This window comes from Lipophrys pholis, assembly GCF_963383615.2.
Source record: "Lipophrys pholis genome assembly, chromosome: 21".
In the NCBI taxonomy this organism is placed as follows: Eukaryota; Metazoa; Chordata; class Actinopteri; order Blenniiformes; family Blenniidae; genus Lipophrys; species Lipophrys pholis.
In genome coordinates this window covers 3,726,482-3,751,503 of record NC_137649.1, presented here as the reverse complement: position 1 = coordinate 3,751,503, position 25,022 = coordinate 3,726,482, and the positions used below count along the sequence as shown (strand labels likewise).

General features: G+C 43.3%; 1 protein-coding gene across 1 annotated transcript; it reads right to left on the bottom strand.

Annotated features, from left to right (window-relative positions):
• Window positions 1–6,288: 6,288 nt before the first annotated feature.
• Window positions 6,289–24,673, bottom strand: rad51 (RAD51 recombinase). Its single transcript, XM_080490827.1, has 10 exons — window positions 24,549–24,673; window positions 21,882–21,977; window positions 15,097–15,234; window positions 14,350–14,467; window positions 14,184–14,275; window positions 14,012–14,106; window positions 7,958–8,071; window positions 7,652–7,781; window positions 7,119–7,240; window positions 6,289–7,048 (listed from the first exon to the last, which is right to left on the bottom strand). Exons 2-10 carry the CDS (start codon window positions 21,960–21,962, stop codon window positions 6,925–6,927), a joined length of 1,014 nt encoding a protein of 337 aa, XP_080346953.1. The 5' UTR covers window positions 21,963–21,977; window positions 24,549–24,673; the 3' UTR covers window positions 6,289–6,924.
• Window positions 24,674–25,022: the final 349 nt, after the last annotated feature.

The window sequence follows — 25,022 nt, the reverse complement described above, 5'->3', positions numbered from 1 at the left end:
CGAGTATTCAGCTGGGTTTGGAATAATCCCGTTCAGGTAACTCAATACATACGGGTACTTTGCTTTCAGGTCTTCTTTTTCAAAAAGTTTGGACCAGTGCGCTTGGTTGTTGTAGATTTCCTCCGTGATGCTTTGAGCTGTGAATGAGAGAGAGACAGCTTGAGGACAAAATCCATCTCTTGGTTTGAACAATGGGGTCCCTGAATCTTTGGTAACAGTGGAGTCGTTAACTTGCAGCCGCCTTCACCCTCTGATTCAGCAGCTGATTCAACATCAGTGTAAATAAGAGGCGTCATACCGAACTGAAACTCATCGCTGATGACGGACAAGCTGGACTGGGTCACGTTGAACGTGGTGTTCTGCTGCGGGTACGACGGAGTGATGATCGGCATCAGGTGGAGACCATCCCTCCGATTAAGCTGAAGATACAGGGAGACACAAGGTAGAATTTAGGATGGTTGTTTCATAAAAACTGAGACAAAAGGGTGAAATAAAACAGTTCAAATGGGAAAAACACAGAAGCTTTACTTTACTGGTGCTGCTGGATGAATTTGCAGATTGTGACTCTTTAAGCAATAAATGTTGATAAAGAAATAAAAGCTGCTGGGTCCTCACCTTGGGATTCCAGAAAGGGAGGTCAAAATGTCTGTCCTCCACCAACTTCAGGTGGACGGCGGTGCTCCAGTCCCTGAAACACACACAACAAATGACTCCACCTCCTGCTTTCACAGTGGAAACTCATCAGCTCCTCCATCAATCGGCGCTGCAGCTCAGCTCATGTTTTCTTCTTGTGACAGGAAACAAAGAGGAAGAACTCACCACGTGCTGTAAACCTTAAAGAAGTTGGCCACCAGGGTCGCCACAGCCGCGTTTGGGTAAAACTGGCAGATTTTGGCGACCAAGATGGCCCAGGATACTCCACCCAGGAAGCCCAGCATGTTGGAGTGAATCTTACGCTCTGAAGGAAAATGAGAAGAGCAGAACAAAGAGGAAACAGGCACATCACCACCAGCACAACTGGAACATTTGACATTAAGGCTGAATTGATCTTTGGGATCAACGTCACAGGGCAGCGAGATTCGTCCCCGTGTTAAAGTGGTGAAGAGGAAGGAGGAAATGATGGTCATTTTATCCAGTCTCCTCCGTCACCGGCTGACTTCAGCAGGTTGTTGTGTGATTCACTCACGTTTGGCCCAGAACTTGATGACTCTCAACGCACCACGGAAGTTGTTCACGTTGGGCACGAGTCTGAGGATCTCCTCTGTCACTCTGTAACCTGCAGGGAAAAACAAGAAATTAGAATGAGGATGATGATGATGATACAATAAACGAAGCATCACGATAATCAAGTCAGGTAAAAAGCTCTGAGTCTGATGTAGGAACAGTCAGAGTAGAAAAGAACCAATCAAGTCAACGTTCCAGTGACCAGTCAGTCGTTTGGATTCTGCTGCTCACCGTTGAAGCTCCGTGCACAGCGGGGGTCCACATTTCTCAGGAGACTGTCTTCCATTAGGTCCACAGTTTCCGGGACGCTCCACTGCGGGTACATTGCGTAGATTAAGTCCACCTGGAGAAGGACAGAAACAAAGATGAAGAAAGCTCGAACACGTGTAGAAACTCCTACTGCTGGATAAGTTTCTGGATAAAGTTACCTTCTGGCCTTCGTAGGTCAGTTTGATGACCGGGACAAACGCTCCTTCAATGGCCTGGAGACAAGATTCAATCAAATAGAGCGTTTTTAGTGAGCACATATTCAGTAAACATCTTAGAAAGTTCATATAAATAGAAAATATAAGGGAAAATAATTTCTGCATAAATAAATAAATGAAAATAACAATAAATAACAATACTAAGGAATATACATTTATTTGCTAAAGTATTTTCTCCTGTATTGTTAATTTGCTGAATGAGGGAGAGAAATGTCTTTCAGCTTGTGTGCAATGAGTCGTATGACTTACATGTATGTCTTTGACTTCTTTCTGGGCCGCCAGCTTCTGACAGAAGGAGGAGAAGAAGTCCTCCCTCTGGATGAAGCAGGGTGCCACACAGAGGGCGTCGATATCAGAGTCTGTTCAAACACAAGACCTTGATATGAAACACTGAGGCATTGAGCTGCTTCACACCTTCTCATTCAGTCCCTGTCAGTGAAGTAGAAGTTTGAAAAGCATCGGCTCACTCACCTTTGGAGAGAACACCGAGATGGTACGAGCCGAATGGAAAGATTTTACCACCAACCTCGCTCGTGACATCTTCTGAAATGTTCTGGAATCAAAATCAGTAAAAACAATTATTGTCACAGTGACAAGTGTTCCGTGTGGTATTTGGGAATCATTTTAACACAATGTAGAACATGCAGAACTCGATTTTCTCACCATTTTAAAGCACATTTCCACCAGCCACTCCCTGAACAGGGTCTCCAGGTTCCTGATGACCTTCGCCCTGCAAATGAAGCACACAGACATTTCAAATGTTTCTTCAACTGAAAGTGATGGCATGAAGCTTTGATGGAGTTCAACACTTTTGAATTTAACAATAAAAGTCAAAGAAGTGTTTTTCACACCTGGCCTGCAGACCCTGGTAATCCTCCAGGACATTACAGGACTTCATGATGTCCATCAGCTCCATGGTGAGGATGAGATCTCGCTCTTCAGGAAAATCCTCATTGATGGTTGGAGTGATGCCGTGCACCGTGAACAGTGAAGGAGGTACTACTGGACTCCACATTTTTCTCCTATTGAAACAAATGTTTTCCTGTAGAGGAAGGAAAGTGTAGAAGTAGAAGAAGGCTCAGAGATAAAGAAATAAACTGTCTTCAAACAGACTTTGTGCACATTGCTGTCAGACAGTCACTCTATAGATTTACCATTTAGGATGTGTTGATTTTGAGTTGAATATTGTTATTTCTTTAGTTTTTACCAGCTACATCTATCATCAAACACAAGCCAGAAGTACTTACCGTTGCACTGTTGTAAGAATTACAAATAGTCTGTGAATAAAAATCCAAGGTTTTCTCAGCAGATGTGCAGCTTCTCGCTCTCAGGAGGGAAAAACTACAATGAGACTTGAGAAGTAAGAGTTTATGACCTTGGGATCTACTGTGATGTCACAAAGGTAACTTCAAGTCACATGACCTGCAACTTGCCTCTGATCTTTGAAGTACAATGTAACAAATTTCACTGTTAAATAAAAGTAAAATACTGCAGCAGGGATTTTACTGTTATTTTACGATACTACTCCTGTTATTTAACAGTATATTACCGTATTTTGAATTACGGTATATGATTGTAAAATAACAGTGGCAGTTGTGGTTATTTTACAGCGTCTGGTTGGGTCTACCTATTGTTTCCTCTGGTCCTGGTCTGGTTGGGTCTACCTATTGTTTCCTCTGGTCCTGGTCTGGTTGGGTCTACCTATTGTTTCCTCTGGTCCTGGTCTGGTTGGGTCTACCTATTGCTGAGTAGGAAGTTCATCACTATAGTCGGTGTTCACAGGTAATGGAACTGAAATACCACCGTTGTCTTTGAGAAAACAGGAACATCACACTGCGGTCATTAAGAGCCCTGGTACTGATGTGGCAGTCGTTGCTTTAAGTCCTGAGAAAGATCTACCATGTAGTTCTACTTTTTATAGGTTTTTATAGGTTGAAGTTTTTATCTGGTCCAGTCCGCCTTTGAAGTACTTTGCAAATATGTGTGCCACCTGTACGTCCAGTCGTCTGCTGAGAATGTGAACAATGCAAGATCCAGAGCGTTCTGCATGGCATCTTCAGCTTTGCCAGAACTATCCACGCCTCCCAGCATGTGGCGCTCTACACCAACACTGCAAAAGGACAAAGTACCAAGCAGCAATAATAAAGTTGCTCCTCAAGGTGAGTTGCAGTTCGTCCACTGCACCTGCCAGCAGGTCAGATGTGATCCAGACAGATGTTCCTGTACGTCAACAAGACTGATTGATAGGGTGCCAGCACTGTGGAGGTTCTGAAGGAACCAGAAGATATAGTGACATGAGAGGATGTTTCTGACAGTGATGGAGAGGAACCATCAAACATCCTGTAAAAACAGTAGAAATAAAATCTTACGAGGTCTATTAAATAAACATGAACTGTAAAATGACAGAAGCATCTATTGTTAAAAGAAGAAATGAAACTGTGCCGCTGTAAACACTGTAAATAACAAACAATGCTGTGACAGTGATGTGTGAGTCTGTGTGGCAAAGTTCTCCTTGGTTCATATATGACATTAGTTTTTCCACAAATTGTCAAAGTTTCATGGTCTGAATTCACATTTCATGGTAATAATTCCTCAAGACTTTTCTAAAACGTTATCATAAATATATCACTGTTAATTTGAGAGGTTTTCTGTTGCTGAAGAGGAAGTTGAGAAATAAAACAAGTGAATCAAGTATCACAGAAACTTTGTTTTTTATATTTATACTTGTATAGATTTATGGCTTGTGACAAAAAACTGCAGGATATATTGTGGAGAAGTTTTAACCCAAAGTCCATAAGGGTACCGTCTACACAGAAATGTATTTAAGAAGTAGTGCCCAGACGTGGAACCAAAATCATTTTCTAGCCACTTTTTCATGGTTCACCTTCTGACCTATAGAAACCTTAAGTGATCTCCAGAACATCTACAAGTCCTACTTCTTCTGACACACATTTACCTGCTTTGGATTTCCTGCTGGGGGGGTGGGGGGGGGGGGGGGGGGGGGGGGTCCAGGATCCGAGCGGAATCGATCTTTTTCTTTCTTTACACAGTTGAAATCTCCTCCTGGGATTATTCTGCCTTTAGCTCCTTTGTCATCGTCACTGAAACGTCTTTAAACAATGTGGGCAGGGCGGCAGGGCTCGGTTGGTAGAGCGCCCCTCGCCCAATTGGAAAGTTGCAACTTCAATTCCCATCTCTGCCTGCCGACATGCCGAAGTGTCCTTGGGCAAAACACTGAACCCCAAACCGCCTGGGTGAATGCAGCGCGAGGGTGAGTGGTTGGTGGTTGTTGCTGATGGTGCAGATCGCCACTAGATGGCACTGTTGGTTTGAAGATAGAGTCTGAAAGACTGGCGATGAAGTGGACTTTCAAACATTTGTTGAACAGACAGCGCCATCTAGTGGCTTCAGTGAAAACAGCTCCCTCTCTCTCTAATAAATAAATAGCCTAAATAAATAAATAATTGAATATAGCCTAAATGGTTTGATTAATCCATGTATTAGCCAGCTGACCTGGCTTCCAGTGACTGTAAATAGTTCAAGTTCTGAACATCAGCTGCTGTGCGGCCAAGTCGTTGTGCTTCTTTCAGCACCACAGGTGTGGAAAGCGTTGAGGAGAAAAAGAGAAGGGAGGGAGGGAGGGAGGGAGGGAGAGAGGGAGGGAGATGCGCTCTGTATGTGTGTAATTTAGTTTTGTTTTAAATTGTTTTGCATGTAGTCCTCATGCAGGTCATTTGTGACATAAATAACTAAAGATATGAGTCTTACACGACTTAATAGTGCACATTTTTACATGCAGTTGGCTCTATTACTAATCAGGGCCTGGCGCTAGGAGGCCAGAGGTTCATTTTGCAGTTTGTGTAGTTTGATTTACTGCTCTGGTTGGTTGCAAGTTGCAAAAACCTATTTATTTATCATTTATATGTGGTTATTTGATGCAGATCTGAAGCTCTGGGTGTGTTTTCTTTTGCATGTGTTATGATTTTGCGGGTTTGGGCTGGTTTTTATTAGAATGGGCGGGTTCTCAGAAGTGATTGGGCTGGAAACTGTCAGTCTGATCTGGCAACACTGACGGCAACTCTTAACCACTTGGGACACCTCTGGAGGTCTGTTAACTATCTGGGAGAGGAGGAGTTCCTCTTAAAGCTGATAAATAGCTTTTATTCTGAAGTTTGAGAGTAGGACTGAATTTCACCAATTCTCAGGACTTAAGCGCAAAATAGCTCCGAGACGCTTGATGAATACGACCCGAGCTACCGAGTTAGCATCGGTATGAGATAACGGCTATCATGTTTGCGATGCTAACTCGGTTCCGCAAACAAATGTGGCGAAGGTCTGCGCTCTAGTGCCGCTCTAGTTAACCTCATGTCCCCCCACCATTAAGAGGCAATTACTTTCAAATCTGGTTGTTTGTTATATAAGTTTATCCTTCACCTGCAACAAATTATTTTTAAAAATAATTACACATTTTAAGCTCTACTTCTTGTCTTCATGTCCGCCAGATTTCACACTCCGAGAACACGATGGTGTGAATCCAGAAGAGACATCATGGAGTAAAGATTTGCTTTCCATACCAATGATTCCAAAGAGACACAGCTTTAATAGAAAAACAAATTTATCTTTGTGTATATACAGAGACATCGGAGACAGAAAACATCAGGGGAACTTAAAGAAAAAGGATCATTCATTCTTCATTCACTTGTTTGGATTTTAATTATGTTCATCTTCCACATCTGGACCACATCTGGACCACATCTGGACCACATCTTCCTAATAAATAAAAAAAAAAAAAGGGCGAGCGGACCCAGTAGGAAGTCAGAAATCAGCTTGAAGGTTTTTTTAAATCCTCCTGACTGAATGTGAACAGAGGAAAATCATATTTCTAGTTGTTGATGGGATTAACTTGGGACTATTCAGAGGTTTCTCTTCTGTGGCAGCATGGCTGCTTTTAAAAACTGCTGATGACAGACTCAGAGGTTGATTTCTGAACTGTCCTGATATGAGAGCGACCTGTCCTCCAAGTCCCTGCAGGAGACCCTGAACCAGGACCCCATTCTTCCTCCTGATCCAGACTGTGGGACGATTTAGTGTGAGGCCAGGACACACACACACACACACACACACACACACACACACACACACACACACACACACACACACACACACACACACACACACACACACACACACACACACACGGACCCCCTCCCCCGACTCAGTCCTTGGCGTCCCCCACCCCGTCTGCGTTGATGGCGAACATGGCCTCAGCCTCGGGCAGGCAGGGAGAGTCGTAGATCTTACAGATCCTCGTCTCTCCTCGGCCTTTTCTCAGGTACAACCTGCAACACAGGAGACATCCTCAGAGTGACGATGCTGAAGGTGTGATGAAGGTGAAGAAGATGAACCCACCGTGTGGTAGAAGCGTGAGCCATGATGTTCCCCCCGATGGGTTTCTTGGGATCAGCAGAAAACATGGCGGCTCCGTCCACCTGAGCTACGACCTGGTTGGTTATCACCACGGCAACGCCAAACTGCAGAGACCGGTTCAGACAGACCATAATGTTGGAAGGGAACCATCACACAGTGGGGGAGGGGGTTAAACCAACAGACAGGAAACTTATGTGGAAATGAAAAACTCTGAGTTGAAGCTGGTGTGAATCAGATGGTCGTTGCAGACATGTTGATGTATTCAAGTTAAATTAGAGACGTGTCGTGTTCTTTTTTATATTTATATACCCTACCATGAAGAGGATCAGCTCACTCAGAAAGTGGCAGGGAACATTTTGGTGTCTGTGTCTGCTTCAGACTGAAGCTGACTCTCTTCAGTGTTCAGAGAGAAGTGGCTCTCAGCAGTGTGATACCATGGAGGACCACTGGGTGTCAGTGTAGGACAAGAGAATGACGCTACATTGATGGTGTGAGTGTGGAGAAGGAAGCGGCACCTCGTCTGCCAGCCGGAGCAACATCCGGAGAAACCGTCCCAGGTGACACTGACGGGCTGACAGCTCGCCTCTGCCCGAGTAATCTGTTCTGTACAGAGCGGTGGCGCTGTCCACGATGAGCAGAGCATACCTGAAACAGGGTGGGTGTGTGTGTTAACACCTCCAGCATGGACTGACCTCTAACAGACACCAGCTTTAATCTGCTGTGGAGAATAATTTGAGAAATGCTAGATATATATTTTCTTCTTCCATTTCAAAGTCAAACTAATCAAACTGATGACCACAGGATTTTGAACCTTCACCCACCTTGACTCAGCCATCATGGCAGACGCTTGATAGAGCAGCTGCGTCTGGTGGTCGGTGTTGAAGGCTCGAGCGTATGCCACGTTGTCCAGGACATCTCCACCTTCCAGCCCGTACCTGAACAGAGGGAGAAGAGGAGGAACCATCAGGGACTATGTGCAGTCCAGAACCGGTTCTGAATCATGTCAGGATGGATCCTCAGACCTTCTCTTGGTCCAGTTCTGGTGGTCCAGTGTGAACCGACAGCATGGACCTTCAGGCTTCACAGTTTTTAACATTTGCAGAGGTTTCCTGGAAACTCTACTTGTGGCTGTGTGTGAAACTCCCAAAGCCTCTTCATGTGAAAGCATGCGGGCAGACCTCACTACTTAACGCAACATGAGACGTGCACATACCTTCAGATTGGATCCTGGATTTTCCTCTTTACAGCTGCTCAATGAATGCTGATACAGTTGTGCTAATAAGTTTGAAAACCCTGGAAAATGTGTGATGTCTTGGCCGTTTTTCAGAGAACCACAACGATAGAGAAGATTAGTTAACAAATAACTGTGTGTACTTTAAAAAAAATTATAAAATGATAATGACAACAGAAACTAACGAAATGATCCCCATGAAAAGTTTACATACCCTGAAGATTCTGGGCAGATAAATGAACACAGGTTCACACAAACAGGTTTGAATGAAGAAGGATCATAACCCTAACCCACGAATAACTTCAGCTGAAACACAGAACATTTTGAAAAAAGGAAAAGGTGTGGCTGTTTCAATACGCACGAGGAGGCGCTTGAAGAAAATTGGGCCGTATGGTCTTAGCAAATGTTTTCTTAGTTGGATAAGGCTGCTTTACAATAATCCACTATCTGCGGTGCTCACTAGTGGCATGAGATCTCCAAGCTTTCCTATTTCAGAGGTACAAGACAAGGCTGCCCTCTGTCGCCTCTGTTATTTGCTTTAGCTATAGAGCCGCTGGCCGAGGCGGTCAGAGCCAATGAAAACATACATGGCCTCACAACAGCAGGCAGGCAGCACAAGATCACGCTTTACACAGACGATGTCCTGGTCTACCTAACAAAACCTAAAATATCTATCCTTACCCTTATAGAAACAATTAATACATTTAGTGCTTTCTCTGGTCACAAGATCAGTTTTGGAAAGTGGGAAGTTATTTAGGCAGTCTTAAACAAAAACCCCAGACTCCATCGCCTTTCCCCTTTAAATGGTCAGCAGATGGTTTAGTACATCTAGGAATACAAATAACGCCCAAATTTGAACAAGTGTATAAAGCGAACCCCCCCCCCCCCCCCCCCCCCCACACACACACACACAATTAGACTGGACTAGTGTCCTGGCTGGGTCGAGTGGCCCTTCTAAAAATGAACATCCTTCCTGGACTACTCTACCAAATCCGAATGATTCCAGTTATATTTCCACGTGAGGTGGTACAACAATTAGAAAGCTGGTTTAGCTCCTTTATACGGGTCAAAAAGAAGCCTCGCCTAAATAATAGCCAAGTTTTAGCTGTCGTCTGCTAAAGGGGGGTTTCGACCTCCCAGACATCCCAAAGCACCAACATCTCCACATGGTTGCGGATTCATTTTGCACGTCTGTGTCACCATTTCCTGCGCACTCCCGCCACCTTCATACAACGTGCACGGCAGCGTCATGGTGAGCGCTTGCAGCCCTAAAAAGGGCGACATACCGGTTACCTCTTGGAAATGTAATCAGAGGTAAGGAAGTAATTTGGATTCCGACGCTAAGATGGTTGATCAAGCTCCGCCGTGACCGTGTCTGTTGTCACGTCAGCGAGCATGCAGAAGAAAGGTAGAGGCTTTTATTTTGACGTGTACAAATCAACAGGAACACCATGGCAGGACGAGACCCCACACTAAACCCTCTCACTCCTGGTTACCCACCCACAACTAATAAACCAAACTAAATTAGATGAATTAATTAACTGCATGAACTAAGGAACAAGAACACAACACAACCATACACACTCTGCAAACCTAATATAACCCCCAACATTATCTAAAACACGACTAACAGAAACTCCCATGATGCACTGCAGCGACCAGCTCTATGATCGCTACAATATTTTTATTTGTAAAGATATGAGATCTTAGAAGAATATTGTTTACACTGTTTAATGCCTGATACCCGAAAGACCATAGAAATAAAATAGTCAAATCATATTTCAGTAGTTTTTTGTGAGTGGATATAAATATAAATGATTGTGTGAGATGGGCTCATGACATCACATCATATCGATCGCAGGCTGGTGAATCAAATCCAATCGAAATCGTATCGTGACAGACTTTGTGATATCGGCGAACATCGTATCGTCATCCAAACATATCGACATCGTATCGTGATGAAGCTGGTGATTTACACCTCTACTAAATACCCTCAGAAAAACCTTTTATTTATCAGCAAGTCCACACAATTAAATGCTGCACACACAAACCCAGGTACGAGCTCTACGGGCAAGGCATGGCAGGCTGTCAGAAAAATGGAGGGATGATGTAGTTTCACATCTGTCTTGAGACGGTACTCCTGTATGTGACAACCCTGATTTTGCTCCTGGACGAACAGATCATTTCCGCTGGAAAATCTTAAGTATTTGTAATAGAGTAAAGTCAGCTCAGTTAATGTTACTGCACAGGGCGCATGCACTCCCTCACTCCACCATACATTTAACTCACTGCTCCTGGTCTTGTATGAAAATCCAGCAGTTTTGTTACATCATAGAGCAAGATATTAACAAAATCCTCCACTTTAATACAAATGGTGGGAGATTTTCATTACTTCCTGGTAAATCGAAAACTTTTATCACTGACAGATATAAGAGAGAACTCTACAAGATGTTACCTTTTTGTGCCAGAAAGTATATTCAGTTAAACTGGATCACAGACAAGGGTCCTTCCGAGGTACAATGGCAGAGAGACATAATTGATTATATTCCACTGGACTACCTAACGTGTAAACTACCTTCCAAAGATGTCTTCCGCTGAACATGGGAACTCTTCCTGGTATATATTGGTCTCAATGTTTCCACTATTCTTTCAAGAGGCTTTGTGCTATAGACACAAATTGTTAGTGTTCTTATTGCTCGTCTCCAAGATTTGGGTGTTTCTCTGCTTCTTGAGTATGAAATTGAAGCAATTTAATACCAGTGGTGACAAGATATCTGTGAAGGTTCTGAACCATTCAGCAGGGGATACATCTGTACCGGGCATTTTATTTGTTTTAAGTCTTGAAACAGCATTGTCCAGTTATTTCATTCTGTTCTGTTCAGAAGGATGGCAATTCCAATGACTTCAATAAATGGTTACAGTCAGAAGGTTCAGCTCCATCCGGTCGTGCATATCGGACCTTATAGTTACCTTTTTTCATTTTATTACACATATTTGGGGATTTTATGTTTTTAATTCTATAAATGGACCTTTCATTTTCTTTCAGGCTAAATGTTGTTTAGCTCTTGGTCCATTATCATAATATTTTTGTTTACCGAGTTTCATTTTTAGCTCCTCTTGACTATCATAAATATGGTTTAAACTCTGTTTGGGTCATTTTATTTGATATAATATCTGGGGATCGTTGAGCTCCATGCGTCTTATTTCTAGTTTTCTTTGTTCATCTGGTAACATATTTCTGTTTTTCCTTTTCTTTTTTTTTACATAGATGACCACATTATAGGTTTTCCTCTCATTACTGGTTTGGCTGCCTTCCAAATATTACTTGGAGAGACCTCATCATTATTGTTGTACTCTGAGTATGTTTTAAATTCTTTCTCTGTAAATTCTTTAAATGAAGGATTGTTTCTATGTTGATTCTTTTGTTTTGTGTGTATAGGTTTAAGTTTAAGTACACATATGCATGGTCGGATATATCTTTTTCCCATTTCACATTTTAGACCTCTGTGTCTGATTTGAACATGAAGAAATAGTCAAGTCTTGAGTGTTCGTTATGAGGGGGGGTCATCTCGGATAGACGCTTCCTGATAGAGGCTTCCCATTTTGATGCTTCCCAATTAGGCGCCTTATCATTAAGGACCGAGCCCGAAAGGCCTGGAGGCAAGGACTCTATTGTAATTGTAATGTTTATTATTCTTTGTTCTCCTCAAGGCCCCTCCATGCTTTCCGCACTGCGTGTCCGCAGACTGTGCACGGGCCGTAGGTGCGCACACGATTGCATCCATACTGCAGTCTGGACCCACTTCCGTCTGCGTTCTGTAACGTAATGATCCCCAAAATATCTCCATTTCTCCGTGTGGCGTTCTCATCCTTTCCTCGAGCAGTTTATGTTTCACTCCAGGAGATATGAGCTGTGTGGCTCTTCATCTGTGTTTAGATTGTCATTGTTCAGACGGGGAGTCGGAGGATCTCCTCACACAAGCGTCCAGAGTAGCTCTGGCACATGCCGAACAAAATGACATAATTTTCTTCGGCCAACCGTCCGACCCGAAGTATGTCGGCACTGCCGTGTGCGGCGCATGCACGTTCCAGCTCGCTAATAACTATATCAGTCACATTTTAATCATGTTCAGCATGTATCCTCACTACTGTATGAGCCCCGCAGGTCGTTCACATGTCAGAAGGCGGATTTACGTGATCCCCTGAACGCATCACTCAAAGTTGTCAACTCCCGCAGTTAAGAATGGACCAACATCTCAGCCCGGACACAAACGTTGTCTTTTATTACTGAAACAGTTCGGCGCAATGTAATTGTGAGAACTGTTAATCTATGCAAGCTTGTGCCTTCACCCATGTGTTATTCAGCTATTTAGTCTGTGACGACCGTCTCAGGGACATTAGTGTAGCTTTCACATGTTTTATAATATTGGACATTTTGAGTGCCTTCATTAGAAGACTGACAGACCAGATGGAGTGCCCCCTTGTAGTGAAGAGAAGAACGTCGGACCAAGAATCATGGACTCTGATTGGACCAGGAGCCATTATTATTATAATTATTATTATTATCATTATTATTATTATTGTTATTATTTGTCATCCTGAACGGAAGTGTTTTTGAGGGCCTTATTATACATAACTTTTTGTGAAACTTTGCACACTCATCAGATCCGGCAGAAATTTCAATAATTTGAGGGAGTTACACACGTGACTTGTAAAACGGCTCAACGGCGCCACCTGCAAAATTGGAAAAAAGTAGCCCAACAGGCTAAGACGAACAAAAAATCATCTTATGTCAATACCAAGAACTCAACAGGAAGTAGGATATTTGAAGGAAAATGGCGCATTTCAGGTAATTTTTCCTCAAATGTACAAATATTCCAGCGCAAACTCCTCCCAGGGGGAAACTCCAATCTACTTCATCTTGGCCTCTTTTGATAGAAACGGGGTTAAAGAGTAAACGTTATCAAAATCTCTCGCAAAAGTTTTAGGGTGTGGCTGTGACCAAGCCACAAACTTTGTTTCGCCATGGAACAGGAAGTGCAATGTAAATAGACTGAACGTGATCAGATTGACTTCAAACTTGATACACTGCATCAGAGTCCGGCCGTCATCACAGCAACACAATTACGACCATCAGTCATGGCGCCGCCTGTTTTGAAACATGAAGTGGGGTGTACATGCTCAGATCTGGCTCTAACTTCACACGTTGCTCAAGAGTCCACATCTGATCACTGTCAAAAGACAGTCACAACCATCAGGCATAACACACTTGCCTTAGCTTACACGCTATTTAGCATACGGGATAACGTTCGCACCCGTGGTAATTAGCACATGCGCTAATTAGCATATGGGTCGTCGTTAGCATATGCACTAATTAGCATACACACAGCGCGAGAGTCCATATCTGATCACTGTCAAGACACACAACCATAGCGCCACCTGCTGGAAACAGGAAGTGAAGTGCGCATGCTCCGCTCCGGCTGAAACTTTACACATTGCACGTATAACCCTAACCCTTACCCAAACAGCAAAGACTGGTGTTAAAAGCTCTAAAACTGCTAAAACCACTTGAGATGTCCACAGTTGTTTTTCTTTCATTCTAATGGTTAAAGAGGTTTTTGGCAGAACTCTAACTGAGACAAACCTCTGAGCCACTGCGAGCAGCCTCTCTGGTCTGAAGGTCCCCTCAGTGTCAATGTACATGGCTTTGCCCTCCCCTCCTCCCAGGTCGATGGGCAGCTGTGAACAGAAGAAGCAGACGCTCCAGACTCTCTCAGGAGGATTGTGATGATGGTGGAGATGTGGGTGAGCCTTACCTGACAGGTAACGGCCAGCGTGTGGCACAGCTGAGTCTTCCCTGTTCTGAACTCCCCAAACATCTCTGTGATGGAGCCCGTCTCAATGCCACCTGCAGGGAGGATTCACACATGCGATGGGGTGTTTGGTCCTGAGGGTGACTCTGAGTGCTGTCTGAGATCTTACCCTGCAGGAGCTTGTCCAGCTCTTTGGAGCCGGTAGAGATCTGGATGATCTCCGCTCTCCTCTGGTGGAACTCTGTAGCCGTGGTGAAGCCCATCGGCACCAGTTTGGCAGCTTCTGCCTGAGAGCAAAGAGAAGCGCAGCATTTCAAATCATCTACACGGATGGACAGCAGGGTTCATTTACTGTCTGAGGGGTTACTATAAATCCACCGCTGTCGATCTCATTCCTCTAAACAATTATTTAGGACCTGATGATTATCTGTGTTTACTAGGCCATGTTGGATTACTCTTTTGACTTATTTCTAATAATCGTCTGTCTTTTTTTAATTATTGTATTACATTGTAAATATGATCATTTAAAAAAAAATGTGAATTATACTGACCTGAATTAAAGATGACAAGTTATGGAGGGAAAAAAACACTTTTTGGTCGATTATACATGTACTGTAAGATATTAGGCCTCTTGCTGTGAAAATATATTTGTGAACTGCCTAATAAAATGTCTATAACAATAATAACTGGGACGCATAACACACACCATCGTACTGAGAGATAAACACACTGCTAAAAGTCTTAAGACTTTATCCTGTGAGCATGTCCACAGCAACAACAATTTCTTAAAGACACTCAGAACTGTTGTGGTAAATACAGTATGTGTCATTTAAACCTGCAGCACAGTGATTTGTACAGCTGCGCTGTATGAAAGGTGTAGGATTCAGTCCTGATAGGAAATGGCTGAGTTACATACCAGGATTTTGTCTGCTTTGGCCTCACTGATGCCCTTGATGTTGAGCAGCTCCTTCTTGGGAGCGTAGGCCACGGCTTCGATGGTGTGGAAGCTGGCATCCTCCAGCTTCTTGATGTCACTAGCACTGATTCCACTTTGCTGCATTTGTGAGAACAAGATGAAACTACAATCATTACGGCCATTAAATAAATGCACAATAAGTTGCCCGGTCCTGAAGGGTTTAGAACTGCATTTTATGAAAAAATATCTCTCTTAAATATGCACCACTCCTCCAAGCAATGTTCAAAGAGGCACTCTGTTCAAGTACTCTTCCTAGATCCTAGACGCAAGCCTCGCTGCTAAATGTGGATTTTAAAGTGTTATCCAAATTTTTTGCTTTGCGCTTGGAGAGTGTAATTCCAGATGTTGTTTCACCCAATTAAACATGACTTATTCAAGGTCGTCGCTTCAATTCTAAAATAAGAAAATGACTCAACATTGTCCACTGGGCTCGGTCAAATCACCCAGAAGTAGTGATTTTACTTATACTTGCTTATACTTATACTTGTTCGGATCCAAGGGTAAGAAATGAGCGGAGGGAAGCACAATCTATGGCCACTTTTGTTGAGCGTCTCCTCCGGGAGAAGCTGGAGTTACCCCCATCATTCGAGCTGAGGATTGAGAGAGCGCACCGGGCTCTGGTCTCATAGCCTCCGAGGTCCATCGTGACGAAGGTGGCTATGAGACGTCAGCTATGATGTCATAGCTGTTGCAGCATGCCCATTGGTCCGTGAAAGAAAACCACAAAAGACCAGAACCAAGACATGAAACTGAACAGGTGTAAAATACATGTGGGGCAGGAAGAGCCCCCTCGATCCAGAAGGAGTACTCTGGTCCCCGTGGTCTTGCTGATCGAATTAAACTCTGTGAACATGAATATTCTGCCACGATAACTTCTAGTTGAAAACACTCCAAAACGTGTTCTGAATAAAACTAAATTATTTTGAAGTTTATCTGGCAGGGCAAAAAGCCAAGAATAAAATTGAAGACCGTACAACTTTAAAATACCTACATATACCTGTGTCCAGTAGTGTTGTCACGATACCAACATTTTGGTTATCGATACCACCATGTAGTTCGATACTTTTCCAAATTAATAGAGAACACAAAAAAATGTAATTGGATACATCCTTAAATGGCTAATATAAAATATTTTCATATATGCTTTTATATTGTTTATTATATTTATAATACTAATATTTATAATAGCTTACATTTTTTTCCAGAGCTATTTTTTCATGGGTACATAAGTTATTACCGGTCATTCTTTGAACTCCTTAAGCAGGTCTGGGTGTTTGTCCTCCAGGTGTTTAGCAGGTTAGTAGTGTTTCCACTCTTGGCCAGACGTGTTCTCAAACATCGTTTTCACAGTGGAGCTTCAGTGTTGATGGAGACACCGTGCTCTTTTGTTTTGAAGCCAAAGTACTTCATATAGCTCTATAAGTTACGGCCTTGTGGCTGTGGCTGTGGCTGTGGCGCGCTCTCTCTCTCTCTCTCTCTCTCTCTCTCTCTCTCTCTCTCTCTCTCTCTCTCTCTCTCTCTCTCTCTCTCTCTCTCTCTCTCTCTCTCTCTCTCTCTCTCTCTCTCTCTCTCTCTCTCTCTCTCTCTCTCTCTCTCTCTCTCTCTCTCTCTCTCTCTCTCTCTCTCTCTCTCTCTCTCTCTCTCTCTCTCTCTCTCTCTCTCTCTCTCTCTCTCTCTCTCTCTCTCTCTCTCTCTCTCTCTCTCTCTCTCTTTTCTCTCTCTCTCTCTTTTCTCTCTCTCTCTCTTTTCTCCCCCCCCTTATTTTGAAGAGTATGAAGCGCTTATTCAGTTGCGGATCTCAGGTTGGAGCGTGGGAGCGGAGTGCTGTTTTCCACACTTTCAATTATCAAAAACAAGTCAGAAAGCAGAGCAGCCCGCCAACGCTTCCCCCACAGAGAGACAGACGACTCTCCTCGGTGCAAATTACAACAGTGACGCTCCGCGGCGACGTTAAAAAAAAAAAAAAAAAAAAAAGATACCGGTACCAGCCGGGCCCAGTGTAGTATTGTTTTAAAGGTGTCAGTACCGCGATCAATACAGTACCGGTATACCCTAGAGTCCCGTGGTTATTGCTTTTACTCTGAGCTCCTACGAATCTAGTAGTGACGTGTACATACTCTGAAGTGGATTACATATCTGTACATTAAGTATGTTTATTTTTTCTTATACTTAGATTCTCCAGAATGGCTATTCACTTAAACACCTGGAATTAAAACAATTTTTACTGACAAAGTGCAAAAACCCTGCGGCTGTTCCGGCCCTTGGTTTATCACGTTGGCCAGATTCTGGCCCTCGGGGGGAATAATTGAGGACACCTGACCTATTGTCTCCGAGTACCACTGAAGCCAACATGGAGGAAAAAGCACATGGTGAAATACAAAGTTATTGTCTCTGTAATAGTGAGACTAAATTGGAAAACTAAATGGAAGAATTTAAGTCAAAATAGTTCAACAATTGCTAAGATCTTGGTTTCGCACTTGCTGATCCCACAGGCTCAAAGCTTCACGTCTGCTCTCATTTCTACAGATTTCACTCGTCTCTCCTGAGCTGATGTGCCCTTGTCTCTCTCGTCTTCTCACAGAATATGCATCTCCTCTCATATGTGCGTGATTCAGACGATGATCTTCTTATCGGACGCTAAACACTTGAACAACCAGCAGCGGCATCTTCGGTCAGAGTTATCTTTGCTTTGCGTTTTATGTTCTGTCCTCATAGAGAACAGGCTCCTTATCCAAGCAGCCTCCAGCGAGGTAAGCCATGAATCTACATCTTGTGGACTTGTCAGATGTCCATCTACAGCAATATTCATCGGACCTTTGTGAAATATGCATACTGGCAGGTTGTTCTTTTCTAGAGTGTTCATTCATCTAGAAAACACTCTGACTACTTCTACTGCCTCCCCAGCCTATCTCTTCATGATCACCACCACCTGGAATAGCAAAGCCATTACAAGCATGAGTTGATAAACAGGTATGTGTTTTCATCACAGTATGAGAGTAGATCGGATAGCGTATTCATCTATAACTATCAATAATGTAATACTAGAACTAGAACTCTGTACTGACCTAAAAATCATCAGTTTAAGAAACATGAAACAAAAATATTGAAAATGTGGATTTTCAATGAAATAAATTTAACTGGAGGAATGGTTGAAAAATTACAATAACATTGTTTCCAACAACGGTGCATTCATCAAGTATATCCCAAGGAAGTTTTTGAGTGGTCATTTGTTGCTGTAGGTGCGTTAGTTACCAAGATAGCAGTAAAATATGTGATAACATTTGTGATCTTGAAGAGATTTTTGTTAGTTCTTCTGTATATTGGGCATATTTTGGTGGAATATTTAACCACTATCAAGAAACCATCACAAATTTCTATTAATTTTTTAATTTGCCTTACTCATTAGCATTCTACATGTAAAATATTTACACTATATTGAGCATAGATCATAACATTCAACCACTTTTATTGAGTTTCAGTTTTTTCATTGAAACCGCACAGAGAAAAGACATTTAGGGTGATAACACCAAGAAGGCCGAGAGATATGCAGGGCTGTCACATTTTCATGTCAAGGAACATATATCTTGCTAAAAATCACAATGAGTCTTACTCCACATGAGTGAAACAGACAGACCTCCTTGACTCAAGGTCTATACTAGGAACTATACGGTATGTCTGTTTCAAACCGTGCCAATAACTTAAGACTGAGACTGGACTTTATTTATCCCCTGGGATGACTCCCTCAGGGAACTTTAAGTGCCAGCAGCTTTATAAAAGAGGAGCAACACACAGAGGACAACAAAGCTAAGTTACAGAATTCGGTACAAAATAAAACAAACTCTTAACTAACAACAAGCGCATGCACGGCATCACAGATTTGTCTTGTTTACTTCTGCATTCTGGCACAAGTACGCGACAGGGCAGTGTGTGGCGTCTACTTATGCACTGCCGTGTGCCACGCGAGTCATATTTTAATCATGTTTAGCATGTGTCCTCGCTATTGTGTGAGCCACAAAGCTCGTTAGCATGTAGCACGGTTGGTGTTACGTTCACTTGGGGCTGTCATCTCCTACAGTTAAATCCGTTCAAACCAGAACAACAATGCCGCTTCGACACAAACACTCTGTTTTATTTCTGAAACAGCTCAGCGAAATGTATTTCTTAAAATATTTGAGGTAAGAAAAAAGTTGTGCCGTTGAAAATTTTAAACACAGCTTCACAGACATGTCGCCGCTGTGAGGGGGCGTGGCCTGTAAGTTCACACAGCTTCTTCTTGAGCCTTAGAGTCCAGTATGACCAGTCTACCAGGATCTTAAACCTCGTCTGAGAGTCCAGTGTTGGGATCTCACAAGACCACAGGAAGTTGGTTCATTTCTAAGGAAAGACAATCTTCATTTGTCGTGATATAAGTTCATGACATGTGGAGTCTGTCTGTCAGGAATGTGGCTGAGCATTCCCCTGAAGGGAGTCCTGCAGACACTGCAGTCCCATGCAACCCCCCCCCCCCCGGAGGTTTCCAGGATTCAACACCTGCGAATTGCCCCCACCTTACCACAATCCTCTGGAGAGATTCCCTCAAAAAAGCTTTGCTGCTGCTCTGCTACGGAGGAGGTGGGTTGCTGGCAGCAGCTAACCCAGCATTAGCATCCTGCTAACACCAGAGGCCTGCAACAAAATGCCTCAACTCCTCTCCTGACCGACCACGAGGGTCAGAGCTTCCCCCGGATCCAGAGACCAGCACCCAGCGTCTGATCTCCCATCAACCAGGGAAGACCAACCAGTTTCTCCAGAACGAGACCTGGGAAACGACCCCTCACAGAACCTCTTTGTGTTTTCCTCAACAAGCAGGAAAAACCACCACAGACCTGAGCGACCAGATCCTCGGATCTTGACAAGGGAACAACCAGGACGCTGAAAAGAAAGACTCTCCTGAATCATCAACTTGGTCTTCTTCTCCTGCAGAACACAGTCGGACACGGTTAGCAGGAGGTGCTAACAGCTACAGGAGCCAGCAGCTTCTCTCCAGCCTGGACAACAACCAAACTCCTTCTTCAAAGACATCAAGGAAGTGAAATATGAAACTATGGCATATGAACATCGTGCTGCTGATTCAGTTGTAATGTCTCACTAAAGAAACACCTCTGGGACACTGCGGCATGGCTGTTTATGATTACGTGGATCAATAAGTCTGATATGTGAAGACTTTAAATGTAGAACATGAATCTGGCTTCAATTCTCCACTTCACCATCTGCACCACCAGTTTCCCTTTCTCCAAAATGTGCGTGCGCAAGGTCAAAACTGGGTAACCGGTACGCACATTCCACCGCAAAGTGAATATTTATAGATCACAGACTTAGCGTGGGAAGTGGCGTACGCGTCTTTCAGGACCCTTTTGCACGTAAGCAACCTTGAGAACGGCGGCCCCTGATAAAACGCTGCACAGACACACTTTAAATGTGAAATAGTTTTCCATCACATTTTGATTCCAGAGATCTTGATGTATTTGTTTACCGAAGGAATCTCTGGAGGTGTTGATTTTTTTGTTAAACTGAAAAGGACATTTGGTTTGATTTTTATTAGTTTTGGAATTGCTGAGACGCTTTTTTCACCTTAAGACAGAAAAACATTTTGCCTTCTTTATTGTGGTTCTTTGTATTTATATTTAAAAAGTCTGACCGACCTCTATAAATGAACTTTTGAGTCGTTGAAAAACATTTTTGTGGCTTTTTAGGGTTTGCATTTGAGTGCTCCTGGCCTATAGGTTTTCTCCTTTCTAATGACGGTAAAGAAACTGACACCGCTGCAATAATCAGATTAGATACCTTATTACCGTAGTATCGCCAAACCCAGACCCAGAAATAAAATGCAAGCCGGAAAACTTGTGGCCTATAAAGGCGAACTGAACGGTACGGTATATTACAGAGAACTGCATCCCTACCTTGCTCCCTACAGTGTGTTCCTGCTCCCTGCAGTATCTCCCTCTTCCCTGCTCTCTGAGTATGTTCGTCCTCCATGCTCACTGCAGCATGTTCCAGCTCGCTGCAGCATGTTCCTGCTCCCTGCAGTATGTTCTTCCTCCCTACAGTATGTTCTTCCTCCCTACAGTATGTTCTTCCTCCCTACAGTATGTTCTTCCTCCCTACAGTATGTTCTTCCTCCCTACAGGATGTTCTTCCTCCCTACAGTATGTTCCTGCTCCCTACAGTATGTTCTTCCTCCCTACAGTATGTTCTTCCTCCCTACAGTATGTTCTTCCTCCCTAAAGAATGTTCTTCCTCCCTACAGGATGTTCTTCCTCCCTACAGTATGTTCCTGCTCCCTACAGTATGTTCTTCCTCCCTACAGTATGTTCTTCCTCCCTACAGGATGTTCTTCCTCCCTACAGTATGTTCTTCCTCCCTACAGTATGTTCTTCCTCCCTACAGAATGTTCTTCCTCCCTACAGAATGTTCTTCCTCCCTACAGTATGTTCTTCCTCCCTACAGAATGTTCTTCCTCCCTACAGAATGTTCTTCCTCCCTACAGGATGTTCTTCCTCCCTACAGTATGTTCCTGCTCCCTACAGTATGTTCTTCCTCCCTACAGTATGTTCTTCCTCCCTACAGGATGTTCTTCCTCCCTACAGGATGTTCTTCCTCCCTACAGTATGTTCCTGCTCCCTGCAGAATGTTCCTTCTCCCGATCGGTGGTGATGAAAAGAAGCAGTTTCTACCAAAACACTTACCTCTAGTCTGCTAAGTGGCTGTGGCCCACAGTTCTCCTCCTCCACTTCTGCTTCCACCCTTGCCTCGCTTCTCATGGCCATGATGTATGGATGAAACTGCACAGAAAGAGACAAGACGTTGGAAAACCTCTGGGACTGCATCACAGACCGATCGTGCTCCCTGGAACTGCCAACAAATCCCTATCGCAGTCATGGACCCTCGATGGTGCAGCAGATTAATTGATCAGCAGATCAATTTGGATTGATAGACTGGTCGTCTGAAGGGTACCTCATAAGCGGCATTTGAACTTAAAGTTCCAGGAACCATGAGACGAACTGTTGGACACAAGGTCTAAATTTAAGGGATTTAAAGTGGACCTCATTGGATGATTGTTTGCTGTGTTATACCTGTCATAACAAAACAAAAGAAAAACTCCAGCTGTGTTCAGACTGCTTCATTCATCTGCTTCGTGACTGGATAAAGGATGATCATGATAAAGCAGCTTAGGTATTTAAGCAAAGATTATCAAGGGGACATTTCTCAAATAGCTGGTTTCTGCAGGCAGTAATTAATATTTAATTATGAGTAGTAATTTATTAATGATTATTTAGAAATCTGTTGGAGTATGCCTTTATGGTAATGCTTGGTAAATGGGCACAGTGCCAAACAGAGCCCCAGCCGACCTGACTGTGTTTTCTGAAGCGGGGGCTGGCTCTACCGCTGCGGTAACGCCATCTACGTTTTGAACTAGGTTGCCCGTCTACATTGCTTACTACGGTAAAGCCGACAGGGACCTCAAGACACCTCACTTCCTTTATTTGTTCTTATATTCATTTGTTGAAATACATACAACTGACATTACTGTCTTGGTCATTTACTACATAGTCGTGTTGTACATGGCCCTGTGTACCTCTGGGTAAAATTTGAAGTAGATTCACAGCAGCATTTTTACAAAACTAGACACTTAAATCCAGTAATGTGTGGTGGTGCTTCAGTCAGGGCCAGCAGCAACAATTTAACCCCCCCCCAAAAAAAGTATTGGTGCCTATGAGATACAGCCGCACATTATGTCCTACAGTAAAAACAATCCGAATCCAATGTAAGGCCACTATTATGCATCAGTACTTTATCAATACCAACATGACAGCTGATCAACAAGCACAACACATCAAGACGCCACTGTGCAGCATCGCCATCAGATTCGTTGTTGTGCTCCATCTCGCTGGCACCCAGTCGTAGTGTTGGTAGTTTCCCGCTTTGGTCTTCCTCTACTCTCAATTTCCATTTTTTCTGTAAAACTAGCGCCTTGAAAAATTCCCCCGAAGCAGGTCCGCTATCGTATCACCCGGTCTTGCTGTTAAATTTGCCGCCATCACCTCCAGAATAGCAGATAATGACAGCGCGTCATCACGCACCTGCCCATGGGCCAATCAGTGAAGCTCAGTTCAATGACGACACCAAGCCCAGTACAAGAAACTCTGCTTGCCCTGGGACGTTTCGTCAAAAACATATCAAAATTTGATTGGCTGATAATACTGCCACTCAACATTTTAAGCCAATAGCAGCGTCCAGCTTCCATCAGAGGTTAGCAATGCAGTTCCTGCTGTGATGCGTTTAGAGGACGTAGGAGATTTGAGCACCACAAAATATAACCATTCATTTTCTGGATAAAGTTACATACTGAACAAGCAGCCTAATTGATTACAGACAGAGATTTCAGAATCATTTTTTTAATTATAAAAAAAAGAAGAATCATTTTTGACAGGGCGAGCAGTGCCAGCCCTGCTGCCACCTGACTGCTCACCACTGCTTAAATCACACCAATACATCCAGTACGGCAATAAATGCAACGGCTGTGATTTATTTGTGCAAATGTGGATAAATGCTCCATTGAATCTACTAGAAATTTGACACAGTGATAACTGGGGGCATGTAGAACAAGAATTTGTCATAAAAGAAGAAGACAGTTATGACAGTCGTGGGCATTTCAACAAATGAACACCGAATTAGAACAACAAAAAAAAGAAACTGAGGTGTGCCTGAACGTACAATAAAATCCAGTCGGCTTTACCTTACTGAGCGAAATAGACACAGTCTAGTTTGGGTTCATTTCTTGTTTTCAATTAAAGCAGCTTATAAAGTGCTATACATCTAAACTACACACCTGCCAGGTCCTCAAACAACAGCTCAATGTTGTCACCCTGAAGTGACAAAGCATTATGGGAAGCGGAGCATCATGTATGTTTTACTTTGTTTAAGTCCAGTGTGTGTCAGAAGAGGAATAAACGGCCATTGTTCTGCGACTACCGGCGTGTTCCCGGTCTCCCTCCATCCACACGGAGAATGAATCTCACCGACGGCTTTGTTACACGAGTCACGGCTCAGCCAGAGAAACTCGGTAATAAACCAGGCTTCCCAGCGAGGGGAGTCATAACTTAGAAAAAGGTAACAACAAGATTAAATCCATCCCATACTGACATCTTGTTTTACACCGACGTTTGTTTGTGAGAGGTTAGACTTCTATGTGTGTCTGTTGTAGTTTGTCTGAAGTTTTTTTTTTTTGTTGACTGCTTCAATTGATTGTTAGCATCGTAAAGCTAACGCTCGGCTAACTGAAGAAAAGCGGTCTAAACAATGATCTTTATTCCTAGAGTCCACTCACGTGTTGGAGACAGCTCGGTATTTACCTGTCTGATGTCCTGTTTTATACTGTTTTGATCTATTTTGTCCCGTTTAGTCCTCTTTCTGTCCACGGCTCTCCGAGAGGAACCCAAATCTCCCGGGCTGTCGACCTGACGTAACGACGCATGACGTCAGCACGTCAGCTCATCGAATCAGAAAGCCAGTTCCTCTACCCTTCAAAATAAAAGCTTTAAAAGTAACAAATCGCCACAATAAAACACATTAAATTCCATTTTTAAAATGTCAACAAAAAATATAAGCGTCTTTTAAATTGACTCGATGGATTTTATCATGGTAAAATATTAATATAAATGACACAAGAATCAAAAAAAATTGTCCCCAAAGATAGTTCTGTCTTTAGGGCAAGGCCTGCCGAGGCACCACTGAGAAGATGGGACAATTCTCCTTGAATCTTAAGGCCGGCACACACTCTCTATTTCCTCCTCCCAAGTATCAGGAGCACGGGCCCGATTGTCGGA

What these genes read in the sequence shown, in the direction of transcription:
- rad51 (XM_080490827.1), bottom strand. Translation starts at nt 21,962, where the DNA reads ATGGCCATGAGAAGCGAGGCAAGGGTGGAAGCAGAAGTGGAGGAGGAG. An exon ending in AGCCACTTAGCAGACTAGAG is followed by an intron (nt 15,235 to 21,881) that starts GTAAGTGTTTTG and finishes TCACAAATGCAG; the next exon opens with CAAAGTGGAATCAGTGCTAG. An exon ending in GCTCACGCTTCTACCACACG is followed by an intron (nt 7,049 to 7,118) that starts GTGGGTTCATCT and finishes CCTGTGTTGCAG; the next exon opens with GTTGTACCTGAGAAAAGGCC.